Source organism: Carcharhinus amblyrhynchos, chromosome 11, assembly GCF_965287045.1.
Source record: "Carcharhinus amblyrhynchos chromosome 11, sCarAmb.v2.hapA, whole genome shotgun sequence".
Taxonomy (NCBI): Eukaryota; Metazoa; Chordata; class Chondrichthyes; order Carcharhiniformes; family Carcharhinidae; genus Carcharhinus; species Carcharhinus amblyrhynchos.
The window spans coordinates 71,381,454-71,403,848 of NC_137334.1; the positions used below are offsets into that span (position 1 = coordinate 71,381,454).

The following is a 22,395-nucleotide window of genomic DNA, read 5'->3' on the forward strand; positions in this document are numbered from 1 at the left end:
TTTCACAGGAACTTAATTGCAGTGTGAATGTAAGCCTACTTGTATCTAATAAATAAATTTTAACTTTGAACTTTAACTTTAAATGTTGCTGTGACCGCAGATTTATTTTTACAGATTTAAGTGTTACCTGGAAGGATAGGCATATACAATGTGAACCAATCATTTTTTAAAGCATTAGTATGGATTTCTTTTCCCTGTCAGACTATAGAGATTTGGCCACTGAAGTGATGTAGAAAGAATCTAGTATTTGAGATATGTTGGTATTGTTTGGCGCCTTATGGCAGCTAATTGCAGCACTTATCACATTGTTCAGGAAACATGTTCAACAAAGAGTTGACAACAAAGATCTCCAGTTCTTACTTTGCAGTTCACGAAAGAGATGGAGAACCTCCGCACAAAGTCAATGGGCAGTGAAAGGGATGTCTATAGAAGTCAAGGTGTGATATCAGCACGGAGTGACAAAAGATCTTGACATGTCTAGTGTTGCAACCAACACTGACAATACTGGAAAACACAGTGCACCCACAGCTTCCAATTGTCCTTCAGAAAGGGCAGATTAAAAGAATGGTATCTTGGCAATTGCTGAACTAACATCTCTGACCTTAATCAGTGCATTAACCTTAAAGGAAAACAAGCAATTAGTAGTTTATGACTGGAAACCTGGAAGTTAACTGAATCAAAACACTTGTGCTGGAAAGTATGGGCAAAGAAGGGTGGCTAAATTATAAAGGCTGCAGAAAGACATGGGTGAAAAATGTTTCTATAGTGACAATACAAAGAGGTTACTGCAAAATTGAAAAGATTTCTGTGACCGGCGCTGGAAAACGACAGGTACCAAGTAGCCTCGAGATTTACAGCTTTGTTAAGCTAGAAAACAAAGCAATTCCCTAGTTTCCAAGAAAGATCTGTGTGCATAATCTATTCATCGCCAGCTATTCATTGTTTATCTGCTTTTTTGTTGCATCTGGTCCCATGTGGCCTGTTCCTATCCCGCTCATGAACTACTTTGTAGTATCAAAAGGTTTATTTTATTTCTTTCTTGGACTGATATTTGGTGGATTTGTTGATGCTGGGTAAAGCTTAATGGAGGCAAGAGAATAAAATGTTCGGCTTGATAAATGACACATGGCTTTGTCATGTGTGAGGTAGCTGAAACTTGCCCTTCATTTGTGTTTACCTAATTGTCAATAATATTGGCAACACCTTATTTGTGCTTAGTAACTATGTTACAATCGAAAATGAACAATTTAGTATTGATCACTTTATCATGCACCTTATTGTGAAACATTAATTTAGTTATTTCTCATCTTTTGTATCTTAACTATTCAATATTTATGACATTGCTTAATCTCAATGAATAATGTTAAATGAATATCATCCATCCATAATGCACGATTATTCTAGTAACATCAGAGGTGAGTTAAGCTGATAGATGTGGTAATGTGAAGCTTTAATGCTTTGCATCAAAGTTAAAGGTGTAATATGAATTTGGAGTCCACATCTAAACTGGATAAATCCAACCCAGTCAATTACTACCCATCTGTCTGCTCTTGATCATCAGTAAAATGGTAAAAGCACTATCATGCAGCACTTACTCAGCAATAATCCACTCAACGATGCTCAGTTTGCATTCTGTCAGGGGCAATTCAGACCCCAACCTCATTACAGCCTTGGTTCAAACATGGACAAAAGAGCTGAACTCCAACAGTGAGGTGAGAGTGAGTGCCCTTGGCATCATGGCGGCATTAAGAGGCCCATGCAAAACTGGAGTCAATGGGAATCAAGGAAAAAGCTCTCTGCTGATTGGAGTAATACCTGGTACAAAGGAGGACAGTTGTTGTTGCTGAAGATATGTCATCTCAGCTTTAGGGCATCATTGCAGGATTTCGTTAGAGTAGTGCCCTCAGCTCAAACATCTTCAGCTGTTTCTTCAATGACTTTCCTTCCATGGGGGTGTTTGCTGATGATTGCACAGTGTTCAGTACCATTTGCAACTCCTTAGATACTAAAGGAGTCCATACCTAAATGCAGCAAGACATGCACAATATGCAGCTTTGGGCTAACAAGTGGCAAGTAACTTATGTGCTACACAAGTACGAGGCAATGACCATCTCCAACAAGAGAGAATCTAACCATCACCCTTCAGCATCCAATGGCAGTACTATTGCTGAGTCTTCCACTGTCAACATCCTGAGGGTTACCATTGATCAGAAACTTAACTGGACCAGCCATACTGTGGCTACAAGAGCAAGTCAGAGGCTGGGAATCCTGCAGTGAATATCTAACATCCTGACTCCTCAAAGCTTGTTCAATCTAAAAGGCACACATGCAGAGAGTGATGGAATAGAACTCACCATGGCTTGCTGGGTCAAGCATCTGGAACTCGTTCCTTACCAGTGCCATGAGTGTACCAAAACACATGGACTGCAGCAGGTCAAGAAGGCAGCTCACCACCACCTTCTCAAGCACAAATAATGATGGGGAATAAATGCTGGCCAGGCCAGTGACCACACATCCCATGAATGATTTAAAACAAATTTAAGGGATCAACTGTACTGCTGCCAGATTTGCTGCAGATAACTTGGAAAGCAGATTGTATGGAGGATACAAAGGGGCTGCAGAGTGATAGCACAAGCGAATGGGCACAATTTCAGCAGGTGCTGTGTAATGGGGGTATATATGAGGCTGTGCACTTTGGCAGGAAGAATTGAAAAGCAGAATATTAATTAAATGAGAGAGGCCACTTTTCAAAGGGATCTGGGTGTCCTTATATCCTTATATGTCCTCATATAAAACATCAACATGTTGGTACAGCAATTTATTAGGAAAGCAAATGGAGTGTTAATTAAGTACATTTTTTTTGATTGCTCAAAAATGCAACCTCTCCGTGTATAATGACATATGCCAAAAAAAACGAGAATAAAGGGAGAAGTAGATTTACTTCACATTATGGGATTAACAATATGGATAAAGGATGGAACTTTTCCGTTCTGCCTACGCAGGAATTGTAGTGGGTGGAACACGAGCATTGCAAAGGTTCATTGACCTTGGGTGGGATTTTCTGGCCTTGGGGTAAGCGCAGCTGGAAAATCCCGCCCAAAATATCTGATCTTAAACTGGGAACAATGACTTTCAGATCTATTAAGATTTGCCCACCATGGGTCAATTCATAACTCACATCCAAACTCTGTCGACTAAATAATTTGGTGGTTACTTTTGATTTTTAACCTGGGTAGAGGTAATGGGCCTGAAGGGCCTTTTCTGTGCTATAGACTTCTATGACGCTTTGAGTCTACTCAATGCAGTGTAAAGAAAAAAAAAATCAGAACATGGTTAACCTGTAAAATGCTCCAGAAAGACGAAAGAGCAGGTACATTTATAAAATGGCTAAATGCTGTGTAAATTATTAACGCATTAATTTTGTACCCCCAAATTGTTATGTGGTACAGTGCAAGTAAATGCATTGCTTTATTGAATTACAAGCTTCAGTAAAAAAAGACTTTTTAACAAATACAATGGATTTGTTTTGAAACATGGGGTGTTGACTTACTTTTGCAAGACTTTCCATCATTCCCCAAGGTGTAGCCAGTCCTGCAACGACAGGTTCTTGCCTTGTGGCTGCTGCTGAGTAGGCAGATGTGAGAGCATCCTCCAGGCTTATTATATAGATCCGCCTCACAGGCATGACTTCTAACTGAGAAAATCAATGAGAAAATTCTTTTTAGATGGGTAACTGAAGACATCAGTATTGTCAAAGATGATAATCTTCCATCCGAGACAAAAACAAATCTGAACCATGAGTAATTTTTCCCTGTTTATAAAAGTTGAGAAATGGGGGGAACTTTTCCTGATCCCGCCCACCATGGCAATCGTACCGACAAGGACAGACCATGCAAAGTCCATTGACCTCGGGCACGATTTTCCAGTTTTTGGGTGAACACAGCCGGAAAATCCTACCCAGTGAATTTAGACCAATGACACTAAACCCTGAAACTTATTGTACAGTTCTGAAGGTTATGGAGTGGCGACAAAGTGTCCATCACACATTCAGTCACAACATCTTGATGATGAGCCACTGCAGTGGCAGATGTCCCCTTGGGGGACATTGTCTTGAGTTGAGGGAGAGCCAATTGAGCCTTGAGTATGTGTTATGCACACTGGTGCAGCTGTTTTTGTGTGTTATGTAGCAGATAAAATCAAAACAAGGGATGCTACAAAAACAAGTAACAACTTGCATGTTGAAGGCACTTCACGGGCTGAAACCCGTGTTTAAATTCCAGTATGACGGACTTGGTTAAGTTTTTACAAACAACCTGTGCCAGAAAAATGCGGTGTGTATCCAATTAATACCCACTGAACTTGATCCAGAAACAGTTTATATATCTTTTTACCATAAAATTGATTTGTATTGTGTTTCGCTTTGCAGTGAAGCATGATCCTTACTGTCAGGCACCTGCAGTTCTCTCCCTGCAGACCGACTGTAATGCAGTGCAGACTTAAATTGGAGATAAATTACACGGTTGGCCTGTTTTTGAATAATTTGCATTATTGGTTAGATGCCACTGAAAAATAAATTGAGAGATGCAAAATGGAAGCAAGCAAATTAAATCCTCCAAAGCAACATTACAGTGCAAAACAAAAAAAAGCAAGGTACAAGGAAAATATAAACCAGGCTCTAAAAGATGGAGAAATATTTATTCCTGAAAAGCAGTAATCCTGTAATTTAGCAAATGCAATCATTCATAATTGGCAACTTTGGAACTACTGCAATTCCAATGAATTATTCACCATTCATTCTGTGCTGGAGGTAAAGGAAAGCAGAACACTGTGAATATATTTTGTTGTTCTTTTTTTTTAAAAGTATGCACAAATTAAAGATCTTTACTCAACAGTTAATCTTTCATCAATAAATCTAAATAAACTCGATGTGCAGTCAATTTTATATGATACCTGATCAGGCACAATCATCTGAAAAGATAATTACTCAAGTATAGTAGATTGTGAAATTAGACTAGCATTAAACTGAAGGAGAGATTCTGCCTTTTGACAAGCTTATCAAGTGAACCATTTCAATTTAGTGTTTCCCTTCCCTGAATTTTTGGGATTTATTAGAGTAGGAAGTTTGACCACTTGCAAGGCTTTTTTTTAAATTGAAGGCTTTAGTACCTCATAAAGTTTAACTCAGTCAGGTTCGTTTAGCCCTCAACACTAATATGTTCCAAATATTGTAGAACAAAAGGAAATGTTTAAGTGTGTACCTAGAAATCATATGGTTTATGCATATTGAAAGAAAATGGAAAATCCCACCCAAAGTGCTGGCTAAAGCAAGAAAAGCAGTCTGTAGCTCATCAGACACATAGATCCATATTGGCCAGCACTTGGAAGAAAAAAAATCTCAGAGTTATGTCCCGTGTTGTCATGCTGGCAGGTTGAAGTCTGAAAGAGTCAGCAACATTGGTTTTCCAGTGATCGGGGCACTCTTTTTAAAGGGCGCCCTGGTCTCTGATTAAAACAAAACAAAGACTTCCACCCCCACCCTACCCCCAACCTCACAGACACAAGGACACATTCACCAGCCATGGACATGAGGATTCCCCAGCAAAACTGTCAGGGGCAGTGCCAAAAGGGGAAGTTCCGCTGGATAGCTCCAATTGAGTGTGGGGAAGGGGCAGGGGCAGGGGAGGGGAATGGGGGAGCTGGGGGGGTGGGTTGTTTCCTGTGTCCAATGAGGTTGTTGTTCTCCATGTGCATGGCGGGATTGGAGGTCTCTATGTAGGAGGGAGACCAACATGCCGATGGAGCAAGGGCAGTGGGGAGCAGAGGAATGTGATTCTTAGTTTTATTTCACTCCAAGGTCAGGATGCTTTTTTAAACATGTCTTGAAAGCCAACTTTGTTGGCTTTTCTGGGTCCTGCCCTGCCAGTGTGATGCTGTGGGACGTGCCTCCAGGATTTTCTTTCCCTCGGTACTGGTTAATATGGCAAACAAAGACAGTTGTGCAGCTAGCATATTGAACATGGCCTTTCTCACCTGGTCCATGGTCTTAGAAGGAAAAACAGAAAATTCTGCCCACAACTAGAGTCATCAAGGCCCTAGGGTTATTAATGTTGCCTGTGTTTCAGAACTTGACATAAACTTTATTATCTCTGAGCGCAGCCCTCTTTCATTCATTTTGCTGCAAGTTCTTTGGGGGAAAAAAATCAAACAAAGTTTGCCGAAAATAAAAATATACTTGTTTCTTCTCCTCCAATCAGATGAAATATGTCAGAAATGAATAAAAATTTGGGAAAGGCAAACCCCACAAATATTTGAGAACCAAAGGCCAAGCTTAGAATAAGCCAAGAAAAATTTTCCTGAGGATGTAAAGCTGAAAATGTGCAGTAACATTTTAAACATACATAAAAAACATCTCTCATGTCAATCTCCTATGTAAAGGTCAGAGATGGTGGGTGGGATTCTCCGGCCGCGCTCTCCCAAAAACCGGAGAATCCCACCTGAGGGCAATGGACCCTTGTGTGTTCCCCTGCCTGCTACGACTCCTGTGCTGGATGTCTTGGTAGAATTCCCCCGGTATTTTCATATTCTTGAATCCATAATGAAGGTACAATGTCAAAAGATGTTATATTTCAATAATCCAGTGATGTGGTACATTATGAGAACCCATGGAACATTTGCTCGTCCTACCATATATTAATGACCTAGACTGTGGCATTCAGAGCATGATTTCAACATTTGCAGAGGATGAGAAGATTGTAAATGTCACCAACTATGATGAGGATAGTTTTGAACTTCAAAAGTTGAAAGACATGTTGGACAATTGGGCAGGAAAGTTGCAGATTAAATTCAATGTGAGGCAGTTCATTTTGGCAGGAAGAATATGGAGAGACAGTATAACATAAAGTGAGAAACTCTAAAGGGGGTGCAAGAACATAGAAGCATTGAAACTAGAAGCAGAAGTAGGCCATTTGGCCCTTCGGTCCTGTTCTGCTATTCATTATTATCATAGCTGATCATCAAATTTAATATCCTGAACATCCCTTCTTCCTATATCCCTTGAGTCCCGTAGCCCCATAAATTATATCTAATTTATTCTTGAAATCAGATGTTTTGGCCTCAACTGCATTCTGTGGTAGTGAATTCCACACACTCACCACCTTCTAGGTGAAGAAATTTCTTCTCACCTTTGTTCTAAAAGGTTTACCCTTATCCACAGACTATGACCCCTAATTCTGGACTCCTCACTATTGGGAACATTCTTTCTGAATCTACCCTGTCTAACCGTGTTAGAATCTTATAAGTTTCTATGAGATCCCCTCTCACTCTTCTAAACTCCAGCGAATATAATCCTATTGGACTAAGTCTCTTCTCATATGACAGTCCTGTCATCCCAGGAATCAGCCTGGTAAACCTTCGCTGTACTCCCTCTATAGCAAGGACATTATTCCTCAGATAAAGACAGCAAAGTATATCTCAGTATGTATGTACGTACTAAAAATGCTAGGGCATGTTGAGAGGGCACTTAGTAATGCATACAGCACCTTAGGCTTTCTTAAGACGGGCACTGAGTCCAAGAGTAAGGAGGCCATGTTGAACCTGATCTGGAATACTTCATCCTGTTCTGGGTACCATACCTGAGGAAGGATGTGAAGGTATTGGAGAAAGTACGGAAGAGATTCACATGAATAATTCCAGGGAAAAATGAAATATAGCTATGGGGATAGGTTAGATGTGTTTTCCTCGGAGAAAAGAAGGCTGTGAGGGGGGAGGGCTCGATAGAGGTAGCCAAGATCCTGAGGGGTAAGAACATGTGAGAAATTGTTTTCACTCAAGAATGCATCAAGAACTAGAGGGCACAGATTCAAAATAATTGGCAAAAGGAGTAGAAGTGATATGAGGAAAAGTTTTTTCAGCCTGAGGTGGTTGGAGACTAGTTCAATCAAAAATATTTAAAAGAGTTGTATTGCTATCTGAAAGGAAAGAATGTGCAAGATTGTGGGGATAAGGCAGGAGAGTGGGGCCAGATGGAATGCTCTTTCAGAGAACTAATGCAGACTTGATGAGTGGAATGGGTGAAGGGTCTCCTTCTGCTCTGTAATGACGCTGTGACCCTGTAATTCTGTATCCACAGCCTCACACACAGCAAGTGCATACTGAAAAATCACAGAAGCCACCTGTAAATCTAACATTCTGTGATGGTATGCAAGACACTACCAGTGTAGCTAAACTGGTTCACTTTTTCTCTATGTTTTCATTCTTTGTATGCTGGAAAATATTAATTGTTGCCACAAACAAACCTTTTAATAATTCTTCATCAAGGGTTCATGTCCTTGCTGGGCCCAATTTAATTCTGCTAGATTTTGAATAGGTTAAAATCATGACTGATTTGTATGTATCAGTGTAAACTAAAGCTCCCTCAACTCTACTTCAAGTAGCTTTCAGTTCTAGATTTTTGAGATCCTTGTTGACATGAGAGCAAAGTGGCGGAAGAAATGAATGAGGCAGAGGTCCAGGTGAACGACTGCTGAAGACACAGTACTGACCAGGCTTTGTTAAATCTTATGTTGCAAATTGAATCTGACGCTTCTATTTATACATCTTTTCCTAAGACCATCGATTTAGAGGCCCCTTGGATGCTGGTCATAAGAAGATCTTGTACATTGGCCTGTTGTTGTACAGTGCCTTTACTTACAGCAGTTACAAAATAAAATGGGTAGACTTAAAAAAAAAATTCGACCTCAAGTTTGTTCCTTTACCTGAATTTTGAAAGACTAACCTTTACAAGATCAGTTCCTCCATGCCAGCTGTCTTTATGACCGTCTGAATGAGCCTGCCTGTTCTGTACTGATCAAGATCGTAGTGAGAATTCCCAATTACGGGATACACAGAGCGAGCTGACCAAAATAATTGCATGCTCTAAATTTGACTTAAATTCAATCCTTGTTCCAAGAAATTAAGCGATAATATGACTCGAATCATTTTTGTGATGAACATTATAACCAGAAAACAGTGCTAACCATTGTGCCACCATGCTGCCCCAGCGTGTTGGCGGGAGGCGTAGGCGTGACTCATGACTTCAGTGGTGGGGAGGAGGTCCCTCTTTTCTGAGGAGCTGGTGGTGTTCTCTTGATCCCTCTAGTTTTAGGAAGCCATGTTCACGCTGGTGATGACCAAATCTTGCCCAGTGCAGTTCCCACCATTGAGAGAACAGGTATATGGCGGGGGTTCATGGTTAGTAAATGGGCCATCAAACCCGCTAATTGTATTACAGTTAGCTGGCTTGCATTATTATCAAGGTGCTGCCTGATTTGAGTGGGTATCAATTCAGGGCAGCGAGACGGGTTGGGTGAATCCCAATTGTCTTGGCACATGTCAGAAATCCTGATTTTTGGCCAACACCACATTTAGCGGGGCAGCGAGATTCCCTCGAGCCATCTGCCGAGGCAAGAGAAGCCCACCCAATTCCTACCAAATATTATTACTGACCTTGAAAATTTAATTTTAGTTGTGCAGAGTCTCATTCATGTTGAAGCTAATTATTCTGAGAGAATTTTTAGATTAATAATTTCTTAAACAGTGACAGACAATTTTAAGGTGTTAACTTTAATGATCAAATATAGTTGTACGTGGATGTGGACATTTCCTTATCCTCAGTGTAATCAAATTGGTGGCACAGTGGTTAGCACTGCTGCCTCACGGCACCAGGGACCTGGGTTCAATTCCAGCCTTAGGTGACTTGTCTGTAGTTTGCACGTTGTCCCTGCGTCTGTGTGGGTTTCCTCCGGGTGGTCCGGTTTCCTTCCACAGTCCAAAGATGTGTGGGTTAGGTGGATTGGCCATGCTAAGTTTCTCCTTAGTGCCCCAAGTTGTGTAGGTTAGATGGATTAGGGGATCGAGCGGGTAGTGAGTATCTGGAACAAGATGGTAGAGGCAGGTACAATTTTGGCTTTTAAAAAAGCATTTAGATAGTTATATGGGTAAGGTGGGTACAGAGGGATATGGGCCAAAAGCAGGCAATTGGGACTAGCTTCAGATTTTAAAAAAAAGGGCAGCATGGACAAATTGGGCCAAAGGGCCTATTTCCATTCTGTAAACATCTATGACTCCATGCCTCCAAGATGCTGAGTTGGAGTAGACTCAATGGGCCGAATGGCCTCCTTCTGTACTGTTGTGATTCTATGATCTACAAAATCAATTTAAATAACGCTGCATAAAGCTTTTCTATTTTGAAAATTACTTTATTTCTCACACACACTGACCCTAAATGTTAAATGAAAGTTTGATGTTTTACATGACTCACCAACACCACCTCTCACACAGAAAACCTGTTACAGTTGAAGGTTAAACAATAATATGGAATTATAAAAATTATAATTATAAAAATGGAATTTAATTTGTTGTCTATGTCATTGCAGACCCAATGGTTGAGTTAATGTTCTGGCTGGAAGTGAATGTCTTGAAAAGCAGACTGTGACTGTGAAGGGCCTTGCAGTAGATCTTCCAAAGATTGAGAACTCAGGTGAATGTGGAGGAGCAGATTAGAGGATAAAGTCCTTGTTGCTGTTGAATGGTATTGCAGATACAGACTTCGGCTACTTAGCTAACATCTATAGACAATAGCTCGACTTATTTGGAGGCTTTAGGCTACTTCTCTGAGGGAAGTTTCTGAAGACATTTCTCTTCAAAGTCAGTTTTCACTTCAGCTAATACCTCTGAACAAGGAGCAAAGGTGGATGTGGTATCATGTGACCTGGCATCACTGCTGAGTCATAGTCCAATTAAGGCGTTGCATTAATCACATTAAGCACTCAAATTCTTCTCCTACCTATGGGTTCAGTAGCTGTTTGCATTTGAAAAGGTAAATCCATGTTTTCTTTACAATGAATAAGGTTTTGCTTCTTTCCTAGTCTGATGAATAATGGCCTGTATTTTCAGGATCGGGGGGGCCTCAGGCCCTGCCATGTGAAGTGTCACATCCCCGGTGGCCCCAGAAGCCCCAATGCTGCAGTGGCCAGAAGGTAGACTGCAGACAGCTTCCTGTCACTAAGTCCCAGGAACTGGAGAACAAGGTAAGTGGTGGGGGCCACAGCGGGGGGGGCGGGGGGGGAAGGTGCCAGTGGGGGGAGAGGTGACACAAAGGAGTCGGGGGTGGGGTTGGCACTATTGTAATCTCAGGGGCAAGGCTGTTGGTGGAAAGAGGTCTGGAGGTCAACAGGCCTTAAGGTGGCTCCTGATGGAGGTACCTCCTCCCTTCTTGCCCATGATCTAACTATCTTTATACTTACGTACTACAAACCCCACCCCATCCCCACTGAATTGTCATTTGCCTGCTCACATAAAAATTGAGGCTGGGGGAGAAATGGACCTTGAGTGGCCATTAAGCTTCCAAGGCCTTGTCCATCCCAGTGTAAAATCGCTATCAGACCAGGGCAGGCAGAATGCCAAGGGGAAGACTGTTGATGCAATTTAGCAACTCCGCCTCCGCCCCAACCAACAACCTGTACCTTAGAACCTACCGGGTTGGTAGGTTATAATTCTAGTCATTGAGCCCATGTTATAAAAGGAGGCCCTCTTTGTTCTCCCTGGAAGTAATATTTTGTAATCCGCAAAAACATTTGGGAGTCTTCCAAAGTCATCTTAAATTCCAGTCTTGTAGGGCAGGATTTTCAGTGCAGCCAGTTGTGTGTTTTAGTGTCAGAGGAGGAACTGTGCCACTGGCTGCCGGTGGAATCTTCTGATCCCGCCTTGTCAATGGGTTTTCCCATTGTAAGTACCCCATGCCAGCTGGGAAACCAGGAAACCAGCAAGGGGGGGGGTGATTGCAGGGCAGGGCAGTACACCGTCATCAGGATCAGAAGATCCTGCCACCGTGAATGGCTACAAATTTCTGGCTGTAAATGTATTTAGTTTCCTAAAGAGTCATAATATCTTCACACTAGTACAATGACGAAATACTTTCTTCCTGTTTTTGAAAGTTCTCTCATGCTCTTGCTATTTTTTTTTGTTTCTATTTTGTTTTCCGTGCGTTATCTACAAGGAATTCAATCTTCTATTTTCTGGGGCAGGATTTTTCGAACGGTGGTGTTTCTCACCTTGCTGCCAAAAATGTTGGCTGGTTGGCGGCACGGTGGCACAGTAGTTAGCACTGCTGCCTCACAGCACCCGAGATTCGGGTTCATTTCGGGCCTTGGGTCACTGTCTATGTGGAGTTTGCACATTCTCCCCATGTCTGCATGGATTTCCTTTGGGTTCTCTGTTTCCTCCCACAATCCAAAGATGTGCGGGTTAGATTGATTTGCCATGCTAAATGGTCTCTTAGTGTCAGGGTGACTCGCAGGGTAAGTGGGGATAGGGCTGAGGTGAGATTGTTGATGCAGGCTCGATGGGCCAAATGGTCTCCTTCTGCACTGTAGGGATTCTATGAAATGCATTGCTGCCAATGTTGGCAGCCGTGCAGCCATTTAACGCTCTGAGTAGCGTTAATTGAGTGAAGACAGGACTTCCATCCTACACTCCAGGAAAGCCTTAGGAGCACCACCAGGAATGGTGGTCACTGCTGAGAGAGGAAGGGGCCCTGCAGCTGACAGAAGGATGTTTGCAAAAGTCACAGTTGATGAAGAGGAAACCCTTTCTAGGGAAGTTTTGGGATCACTGGGGCTGCCTTCCTTGACCCCATTTTGTCCTGAGCTGGGGCCCGACCTGGGCAATCCACTGTTGACAAAATGCCAATGGCCAGGTGGTATGGCCCTGAATAGGGCCTTAATGCAGTCAAATTAGCTTTTCATCTCCGTGTGGTGACATGTTCCCTTACTAGCCATTGGTACAATGCCCTGATGGTGGGACAGAGCTGGACAGCTGAAATGCCAAAGATTCCCTCTGATGTTGCTTGGTCACCTGTCTTATTCTTAACACATGCAAGCCAGTTAATTTCTCCCAATACTTTGGTGTTCAGACTCTGTGTGCCTTGATAAGAATGCCTCAGTTGGTTGGGCTGAAAAGACAGGGGATTGGATTTCCACTTGCTGGCAGTGTTGAAAACAAGTGTGCATGCAATTCAAAGTCATCTCTGGATCCCAGCACATTTAAAAACATTGCTGTTGGATTCACAACTTTACCTCTGTTTTGGACATTTCTGTTATGCCTTTATGGTGCTGGTCCTCCTAATGGCTTCAATTTCCCTTCCGCAAGGCAGTGGTAGGCCCTGTTAGTTTCTGCTATCTGAACTGTAAGCAACTCCTGCTCCTTGGAGAAGCATTGAGCCACCATACCCAGTAAGCTCATTTCCTGCCGACTCAGGCATTTCAAAAAAGCATTGTGCAAACACTGCAGTTGAGGCATGGAATTGGCACCTGGAATTTATCCAGGTATTAGGTTTGCAACCTTGCTTTGAAAATCCAGTCCATGTTAAAACTTGCCCAGATTGTGCACAATGAAGGGCACCAGACTGAAGATGACCTTGAACGATGGAAACCTGTCACTCAAAAGTCTAAGAAATGTCTCTGGACGGTCGAGGGCAGAGTACAAACTCTCAGGGGTTGGGGGGAATAAGGTACAAAGGTACACTTTAGCATGGTTGTCTGAATGGGCTGTGGGAGGGTCAGGGGAGGAGAGCAGTTTGGTGGTGGCACCTGGTTAGAAATGGTAAACCTGTGAGATTGGTGGTATTGGGTGGTGGATGGCTCTTGGAACCTGTAAGAGCAAGCTGTCAAAAAGGGGCAGCACTGTGGTTAGCACTGCTGCCTCAAGTGCCAGGGAACCTGGTTCAATTCCGCCCTCGGTCACTGTCTGTGTGGAGTTTGCACTTTCTCCCCGCATCTGTGTGGGTTCTCACTGGGTGTTCCAGTTTCCTTCCATACTCCAGAATTTGCTGGTTAGGTGGATTGGTCCTGATAAGTTGAATCTAGTGTGAGGAGATTAATGGGATAAATGAGTGGGGTTGTGCGTATAGGGCCTGGGTGAGATGGTAGTTGGCACAGACTTGATGGGCTGAATGGCCTAATTCTGCACTGTAGGGATTCTATGATGAAATAAGAGCACAACAAGCATGCACTAGAGCGTATTGAACATGTACAAAGATTGTGGATCAAAAGTACGCAACAAACCGCATAATAGCAGGAAATGCCCCAGTACATGGGACAAGTGCCTCAAAGATGGGAAGTTCCCAAAGAATTCAGGATACCCTGCATGAATGCTGTTTCTTCACTGCAAAGTCCAGGCTTATGATGAATGTCGGATTTGCAATTCATGATTCCTTGAAATACACTATTGGGTATGACAGCGTAAAGACCGAGCAGAAATCTTAACCCATTTATTTTAAATGGGCTAATGCCTCGACTAAAATAATGGAGCAAGGAAATCCAAATAAATTAGTCATAATTTAGTACTCTAAGTAAAATTTTTTTGACAGTAATAAATATCACAGTACTTTAATTTTAGTTTTAGTGCACATTAAAAGTAGCATTTAATAGGTTATGAAAAATAATTTAGTAACAAGTTTTCCATTGATGTTTGGAGTAGGACTTTTGGTTGACCTGGGACGTCTTGATGAATGCATTGAGGGGAAGACGCAAGCATAAAATTAGAATAAATTGGATTTTAATGTTGAAATAAGCAATGATGAAGTTTGTATTATATAAATGATGCTGTGAAAATGATATTCATTAAGCATTTTGCTTTCCTGGATATTTTCCCAAATTGTAAACATCACTGGTTGCTAATGGAAATACTGGCTTCGAGCAGCAACTGAGTCCTTTTTTCTTTCATTCCTGGGACATAGGCATGGCTGTCTGGCCAGCATTTATTGCTCTTCCCTTTTTGCCCTTCAGAAGTTGTTGGTGAGCTGCCTTCTTGAAATGCTGCAGTCCATGTGCTGTGGACGGACCCACAATGTTGCTTGGGAGGGAATTCCAGGATGTTGCCCTTCCTGCAACTGCGCAGGACCGGCAATATATTTCCAAGTCAGGATTCTGAGTGGCTTGGAAGAGATCTTGCAGATGGTAGTGTTCCCAGTATCTGTTGCCTTTGTCCTTCTAGATGGAAGTGGTCGTAGGTTTGGAAGGTGCAGTCTCGAGATCTTTGGTGAATTGTTGCAGTGCATTTTGTAGATAGTACACACTGCTGCTGTTGAGTATCGGTGGTGGAGGGAGTTGATATTTTTGGATGTGGTGCCAATCAAGCGGACTGCTTTGTCCTGGATGGCATCATGCTTCTTGGCAAAGGTTAACACTGCTGTCTCACAGCACCAAGGACTTGGGTTCAATTCCTGGCTTGAGTCACTGTCTTTGCAGAGTCTGTACATTCTCCTCGTGTCTGTGTGGCTTTTCGCCAGGAGCTCCAGTTTCCTCCCACAGTCCTAAAGATATGCTGGTTAAGTACATTGGCTATGCTAAATTCTCCACCAGTGTACTTGAACAGGCACCAGTGTGTGGCGATGAGAGAATTTTTACCATAACTTCATTGCTTTGTTAATGGAAGCCTACTTGTGACACTCACAAATAAACTTAAACTTGTTGAAGCTGCACTCATCCAGGCAACTGGGAAATATTTCATCGTACTCCTGAGTTGTGCCTTGTAGATGGTGGGCAAGATTTGGTGAAACAGAAGAAAGTTAAAGGTGTGCATCCAAATTATGAGATTTGAAATGATGCTGGATTAACAACTGCATCTGCTGATGCTGTTTCAGCTCTGATGCATGTGAAGCCCACTTAATCTGTAAGCACTGGCATTTAACTATTTGATTATGGAGTGAAATCTAAGTATAGTTGAACTGTATCTTAACCTGACATCACTGCGCCTACATCAATGTGCTTTGAGCTCCAACTCGATCTTAAATTTGATCCGTTTCACAACGCTTGACTAAGCAGAGGCTTTGCACAGTTTGGGAAAACAATTACATTATTCCATTTTTTTTCCCCTTCTCCTCCTAAAACTCAGAATCCCCACAGAGAAAACCATTACAGAAACATTAAAGGAAGGTACAAGCTTTTAGTTTGAATCTTGCGGTATGACTCCCTGTGGTCAGCAAATGCTGTCATTTGAAGTTAGGCAATAATATTTGATGCTTTCAGCAGTTCTGAACAGTGATCACATTTCTTGAATTTCCTCCAGTGTAAAGTCATCGGCAAAACCTGAGAGTAGTTTGGAATTTTGAGTTTGTTTCAGAGAATCATAGAATACCTACAGTGCAGAAGGAGGCCATTTAACCCATTGAGTCTTCACTGACAACAATTTCACCCGGACTCCATCCATGTAACCCAATGTATTAACTCTGCTCATCCCCCTGACACTAAGGGCCAACTTAGCATGGCCAATTAACCTAACCCGCAAATCTTTGGAAGTTTCCTAAGTCTATTTTTCTGAAGATCAGTGTTCACCTTTGGTACGCAGATTTTGGGCTGAATTTTTATGTAGGTTCAGAAGTGCATTTTGATACACAAATTAATCCTGTTTGGAGGCTATTATGCCTGGATCTTGTTACATGGCATAAAAATGCCATGCGTAGGTCCGTAAAACTTAAAAAGGGAACAGTTTTTATTAAGGTCTTTGCAACTTCACAGTCAGTCCTAGACTGACTCCCAAAGCTCCACTCTGGGTGGAGCTAGCCCCCCCCTGGGTGGAGCTAGCCCCCCCCCAGGGTCACCTGACCTACACTTTTAAAGTGGCAACACACACCTAACCTACCTATATAGCAGAGGCAATTCTCAACCCAGCATTATTTTCCTCTGACCATTTGATGGGTTGGGAATGAATAGCGTTTAAAACACAAACCTACCCAACCCAAGTTTAGGATTCTCATTTCAACTGAGGGACAAAAATCAGATTTGCTTCTTTTCCATCTGATGGTGCGAGGTTTAGAAAGCCCATTAAAAGCGCACATGTTAAGAGTTTGTAAGGTTGTAGAGGGTATGGAAAGTCTGTAGAGGATTCAGGGGCATTCCAAAAGAATAAAGTGTTTTCACACATCCAAATATAACTATTAAGTGCTGTATTATCATGTGGATGTGTCAATAATGCAGAGGTTAATCAGAAAAATCCATTCTTTAAAGTTAACTTGACACTTATGTTGACCAGCCTTGTGCATTTGTTCACATGTTTTATAGTGTTTACCCATTGGAGAAAGCACCATGATACAGTGAAACAGACTACAGAATGTCCTGTTGGCTTGTGCTGTTACCTTTTCTGCAGTTATTTAAATGGCTCTGGCTGATTAAAAAAAAATCTGGTTTTGACACTTGGAACTTGGAAAAAATTCAAAACTTATAAAAAATCTAACCACCTTACATTGGTCCTTAAGCATTCTACTTCAAAATTGAAATAAGCACCATCTATTCTTTCCTTCCTGGAAATCAGTCCATTGTTTGGACAGCTGTAGCCATTCTGAATACTTGGCTGGGTTTCAACTGCTAATTGATTTAGCCACAGTACTTATTCCTTTCATCTGAGAATGAATAACAGTTTCAAGAAGTGGTAATAGAAGTTTGTGCTTTTGATGTGGTTCCTCATTTTTTTGACACCAGATAATAGGATTACAAGTATTACAAGTTATTTTCACAAGCTAGAATGCAATTGTTCTCCCATTTCAATGACACAGAGGCTTTTCTTAGATGGTATATGTGTTTTTTTTTCCTAGCAAGGAAATTGATATTGTATGGAATTGGAGGACCGTACCTAGTGCATACAGAGTGAGCTGCTATGAGGATACAAGCATTGAGGTGGCACGGGGTAGCATGGGTGATTGGAAGGGACATGGAGGATATATGGAGGGTACAGAGGTTGCATGGAGTAATGTAGATGATCTGAAAGGGCATTAGGATAAATCAGGGCCATAGAAGTAACATGAGTGACAAGAAGGGGAATGGGCTGGCATAGGGATGGAGGCTGGGTGGGGGATGAGGTGAGGGATGAGCTTGAGGGGCCTTTAAACAATGATGCATGAGATAGTGCATTCAAGAATTGAGGCAGCCCTCCTTACTCACCTACTTCTTGCAGTCCAGCGTGGCTTCTAAACTAGACTGTGAACCAAACACTTGTGTGAAACATTACATGTGAAATCATACATGGGCCAGCTTTGCAGTTTGTGAGACATGGAAGTGTACAGGTTGTTTCTCTGCAATTTATTTCTTCATCAAATGTGTGGTTATCGCTGACTGAACCAGCAGTTATTACCCCCTTTAATTGCCCTTGAGAATGTGGTAATGCACTTTATAGACGGGTACATTTCAGCTTCTGGTCAACAGTAACCAACAATGCTGATAGTAGAAATTTAGCAACGGTAATGTAATTGAATATCGAGGGGAGATGATGAGGTTATTTCTTGCTGGGGATGGTCATTGCCTGGCACTTGTGTGGTACGAAAGTTGCCTGTCATTTGTCAGTCTAAGTATGAATATTGTCTTGGTCTTACTGCATATGGTCTTGGACTGCACCAGTACCTGAGGCTTTGTGAATGATGTTGAACCTTGTACAATCATTGTTGTCAGCCCCAATTCTGATCCTTTGATGGAAGGGAGGTCATTGATAAAGCAGCTGAAGACGGTTGGGCCTGGGGCACTCCAACAGTGATGTCCTGGAACTGAGGTGACTGATCACCAAGAACCAAAACTATCTTCCTTTCTGCTAGGTTTGGCTCCAACCAGTTGGAGATTTTTACTCCCGATTCTGACTGACTTCAGGTTTCTTGATGCCACAAATGATGAACTGCTCCTTCCCCCACCTCTTCATTTCAGCTCTTTTGTCCATGTTTGAACAAAGGCTCCAGTAGGGTCAGGAGCTGAATGGCCCTGGCAGAACCCAAACTGATCATCACAGACCAGGTTATTGCTGAGCAAGTGGCACTTGATAGTGCTGTCAATGCCCTTTTCCACCATTTTGCTGATGATTGAGATTATATTGATTGGGTGGTAATTCATCAGCTTGGATTTTTCCTGCTTTTTGTGGACAAGACTTACTTGCATAAATTTGGGTAAATGCCAGTGTTGTCTTTATACTGAAACAGCTTGGCTTGCGACACAACTTGTTCTGGAACACGTGTCTTCAGATCTATTGCTGTAATATTGCCAGAAACCATAGCTTTTGTAGTATCCAGTCCATTCAGCCATTTCTTGATATCACATGGAGTGAATTTAATTGGCTGAAAACTGGTGTGTGTGTGTGATGTTGTGGACCTTATGAGGAGGCTGGGATGGTTGACTTTTGAACTCAGGTGCTGGGCTCATTCATCAATGAAGATAGGGATACTTGTGGAGCTTCCTCCTCCCATTAGTTGCTTAATATTCAGATGTGACAGGGCAGCAGAGGTTAGATCTGGTCTGTAGGTTGTAGGATCTCTCAATTCTGTCTATCACAAACCCAGAGATTCAACTCTTCACACCCAAATCGTCATTTTATTTTGCTTGCTGATTTAAAGTTTATTTTGAAATTTATTTATTTATTAGTCACAAGCACGCTTACATTAACACTGCAATGAAGTTACTGTGAAATTCCCCTAGTCACCACACTCCAGTGCCTGTTCAGGTACACTGAGGGGGAATTTAGCATGGCCAATGCACCTAAGCTACACATCTTTTGGACTGTGGGAGGAAACTGGAGCACCCGGAAGAAACCACACAGACAGTGACCCAAGCTAGGAACCGATCCCAGATACCTGGGGTGTAAAACAGCTGTGCTAACTACTGTGCCACCGTGCCACCCCAATTAGTATTCAAATAATTAGTATACAAATAAATAAAGAATTTTATAAATTATGCCTACTTTACATATCAAATTCTTTTCATGTGGAAAACTTGATTTCTTTTCTATCAATATAATCTGGGTGCTCAATTTGGGCAAACTGTCTGTGGGGAGGACCTTCCCCAGGAGCCTCCTGTGCTCATTTGAGAGCTTCCCACAATGTCACAGCCCCATTTTAACCTTCCCCATACAACCTCTCAAACTAGCTCACCACACCGCATTTCCCCTTTGCCAATACCCTGGGCTTATCTGCAGTCCAGCCTCCATTAGCTCCTCATCTTTGGGGAACGCTTGTAGTTTCAGCATTCGCCAGCACTCAAATGTAGCACTGCTGGGCTACATAGCTGCCAGCCATTTGGAAGTCATGCCTTCACCCTACTAAAATGACTGTTGAGCAGGTGGCCTTTTTCCCTGCCAGGCTGCAGACCGACATGGGTAGTGGGAGCAGCTGGGGATGGGGATGGGGACAGGGACGAGGACCAGGGTGGGGTGGGGGGGGCGGGGGGACCAGAGGGCGGGGGGGGAGGTGGTAGTGGAAGATGGCAGGGAAAACAATACCTCATAACACCTAGCCCCTGATGTCCAAGTCTTGGAGGGGTAGTGTGACTCTTATTGTGTTGGTGGAGCACCCCTTCTCCTCACTACTTATTATTAGAAATTGTTTATCAATTTCCTTTCTTTGATGGTGAACCACCCTGAAGAATGATAAGCAGAACATCAAGTATTCAAAATGAAGGGGTCTAAAACCTTGTTTAGCCACCCACAGGGGGCACTAGAAAAAGCCCTCCCAACAATTAGCTTGGTCATATGAATCAGGGAGCGGTGGGTGCTGCATGAATCGTATCTTAACAGGGACCTGAGAACAGCTAAAAATCAATACACCACTATGACACTACTGGGGAGTAATTACCTCCTTAACTCCTGGGAATTGGATAGAGCATTGAAACAAAACCAACAAATGACCTACCTTTAACTTAATGGGTTCAGCTACAGATACCAACTGAGTCAGCCGCTCAGTGATAGTGATATAAGATAGCAATACAGAAAATTGTAGCAAATGTGCACGGGGAACATACAGAAAATTGTAGCAAATGTGCACAGAGAACCATTTTTATCCCTGCATGAATGCATATTAGACTCTACACGGAATCTGAACTGGTCATTGTGAAACTTCATAGACATTTCTAAAGGTTGAACCTAGCTGACATTTGCTGAACCACTTTACAGAATGCTAAATTACCCAGAACAGAGATCTCAAAAAGAATTATCCCTTTCCCTGTATCATAGCAATTAAAAGAAAATCCAGTTAATTTTCTGATTTAATCATCCAAAAATTAATCAGAAAAAAATCAAACTGTCTCTCACCGTTCTTTTAATTATTTAAGTGATCTTAAATATATGCATTCTAGCCACCAACCTTTTGACCAGTGAAAATTGTTTTTTTTTAATTTTCCCTTCGAAAATTGCCACACTTCCACCAGATCTCATTCAAAACTCCTTGCCATCAAAAATTCATAGTGGGAAGGTAGGATGGAAGATTTTCACATTTACTTCTTAACACATTCCAGAGAGAATAGAAGATGGCCCAAACACCTTGCCTATCCAATTCTGTTCAGAATAATATCGAATGACAATTCAGCTTTCCATTTTTGCACGTTCGAAGCAGAACTCTAATTAATGGCGATGCAGACACTGGTGTTATGTTATAGAATCATATCCATTGGGAAGTGCACTGAGACTAACACTTATTTCACAGAAGGTACTTAAAAATACTCAGAGGAGACCATCATTCATTCTGCCAAGCTTGAATTTGGGCTCAAGGCACATTACAAGGACTACTCAAAAATAGCAGAGAGCTGCAGAAATGAACGTCTACAGCATACAGAACAAGCAGGAGAAAGTATTTTCAAATGCAGTGGCTTACCTGTTGGTTGCCTTAGTTTATGGTAGACGTGTAGAACTCTGCCATTCTCTATTTTTGCGAGTGGTTCAATGTCCGTGCCGTTGTATCTGTTTATTTTAGTGATACTTAATTTGTATTTAGCAGTGAAATTATCCAAGTTGATGGCGTAGATGAAGTTTTCAAACACTGCCAAACTGTAAAGATGTCTAACCTGCAAATGAACAATAGCTTGATATTGCCATCTGCTAAATTATCACTGCATAATTTCCAAGACAATAAATCAGGCAACTTCCAGAATAATGACATATATTTTATAGATATAATCATCACCACATGCAAGAATTAATTTACCAGTTGCATTTGGAAAGCTGAAGTCTATCACTCATCCACATTGTTCCATCATTCTAACACAATTGATTTCAATGCCATCTCTCAAACTCATATGTAAATTTGTCTATTTTGTTCTACTATCTGAATACTTCAAATAAAGCAAAATCAATCTTCACTTAAGTATAGTTTGTAAACCTTGTAAAGTTTAAAATTGATGACAGCATTAAGGATATATTAAACAGACTCATGTTACCATTTTTCAATTGATGATTCAGAGATTCAACTCTTAAAATTCCTCCTGAAGTTCCAATGTGCCTACAGGAACACACTCCACAGCCTACAAATTGAACCCCATGTTTGACTGCAAACATGACCAACCTAATTCTGGTAACTGACCCAAGTGGCGAAGTCCCAAGTTTTCAACTTTTCGCGGCAAA

General features: G+C 41.9%; 1 protein-coding gene across 1 annotated transcript in view; it reads right to left on the bottom strand.

Moving 5' to 3' along the window:
* LOC145350212 (low-density lipoprotein receptor-related protein 1-like) overlaps positions 1-22,395 on the bottom strand; it is a 1,564,930-nt gene that overhangs the window by 788,508 nt on the left and 754,027 nt on the right. The window contains exons 9-10 of the mRNA XM_080199274.1: positions 21,650-21,839; positions 3,551-3,694 (exon numbers count right to left, since the gene is read on the bottom strand). Of these exons, the coding sequence (XP_080055400.1) occupies positions 3,551-3,694; positions 21,650-21,839 (334 nt within the window). The remainder of the gene's footprint in view (positions 1-3,550; positions 3,695-21,649; positions 21,840-22,395) is intronic.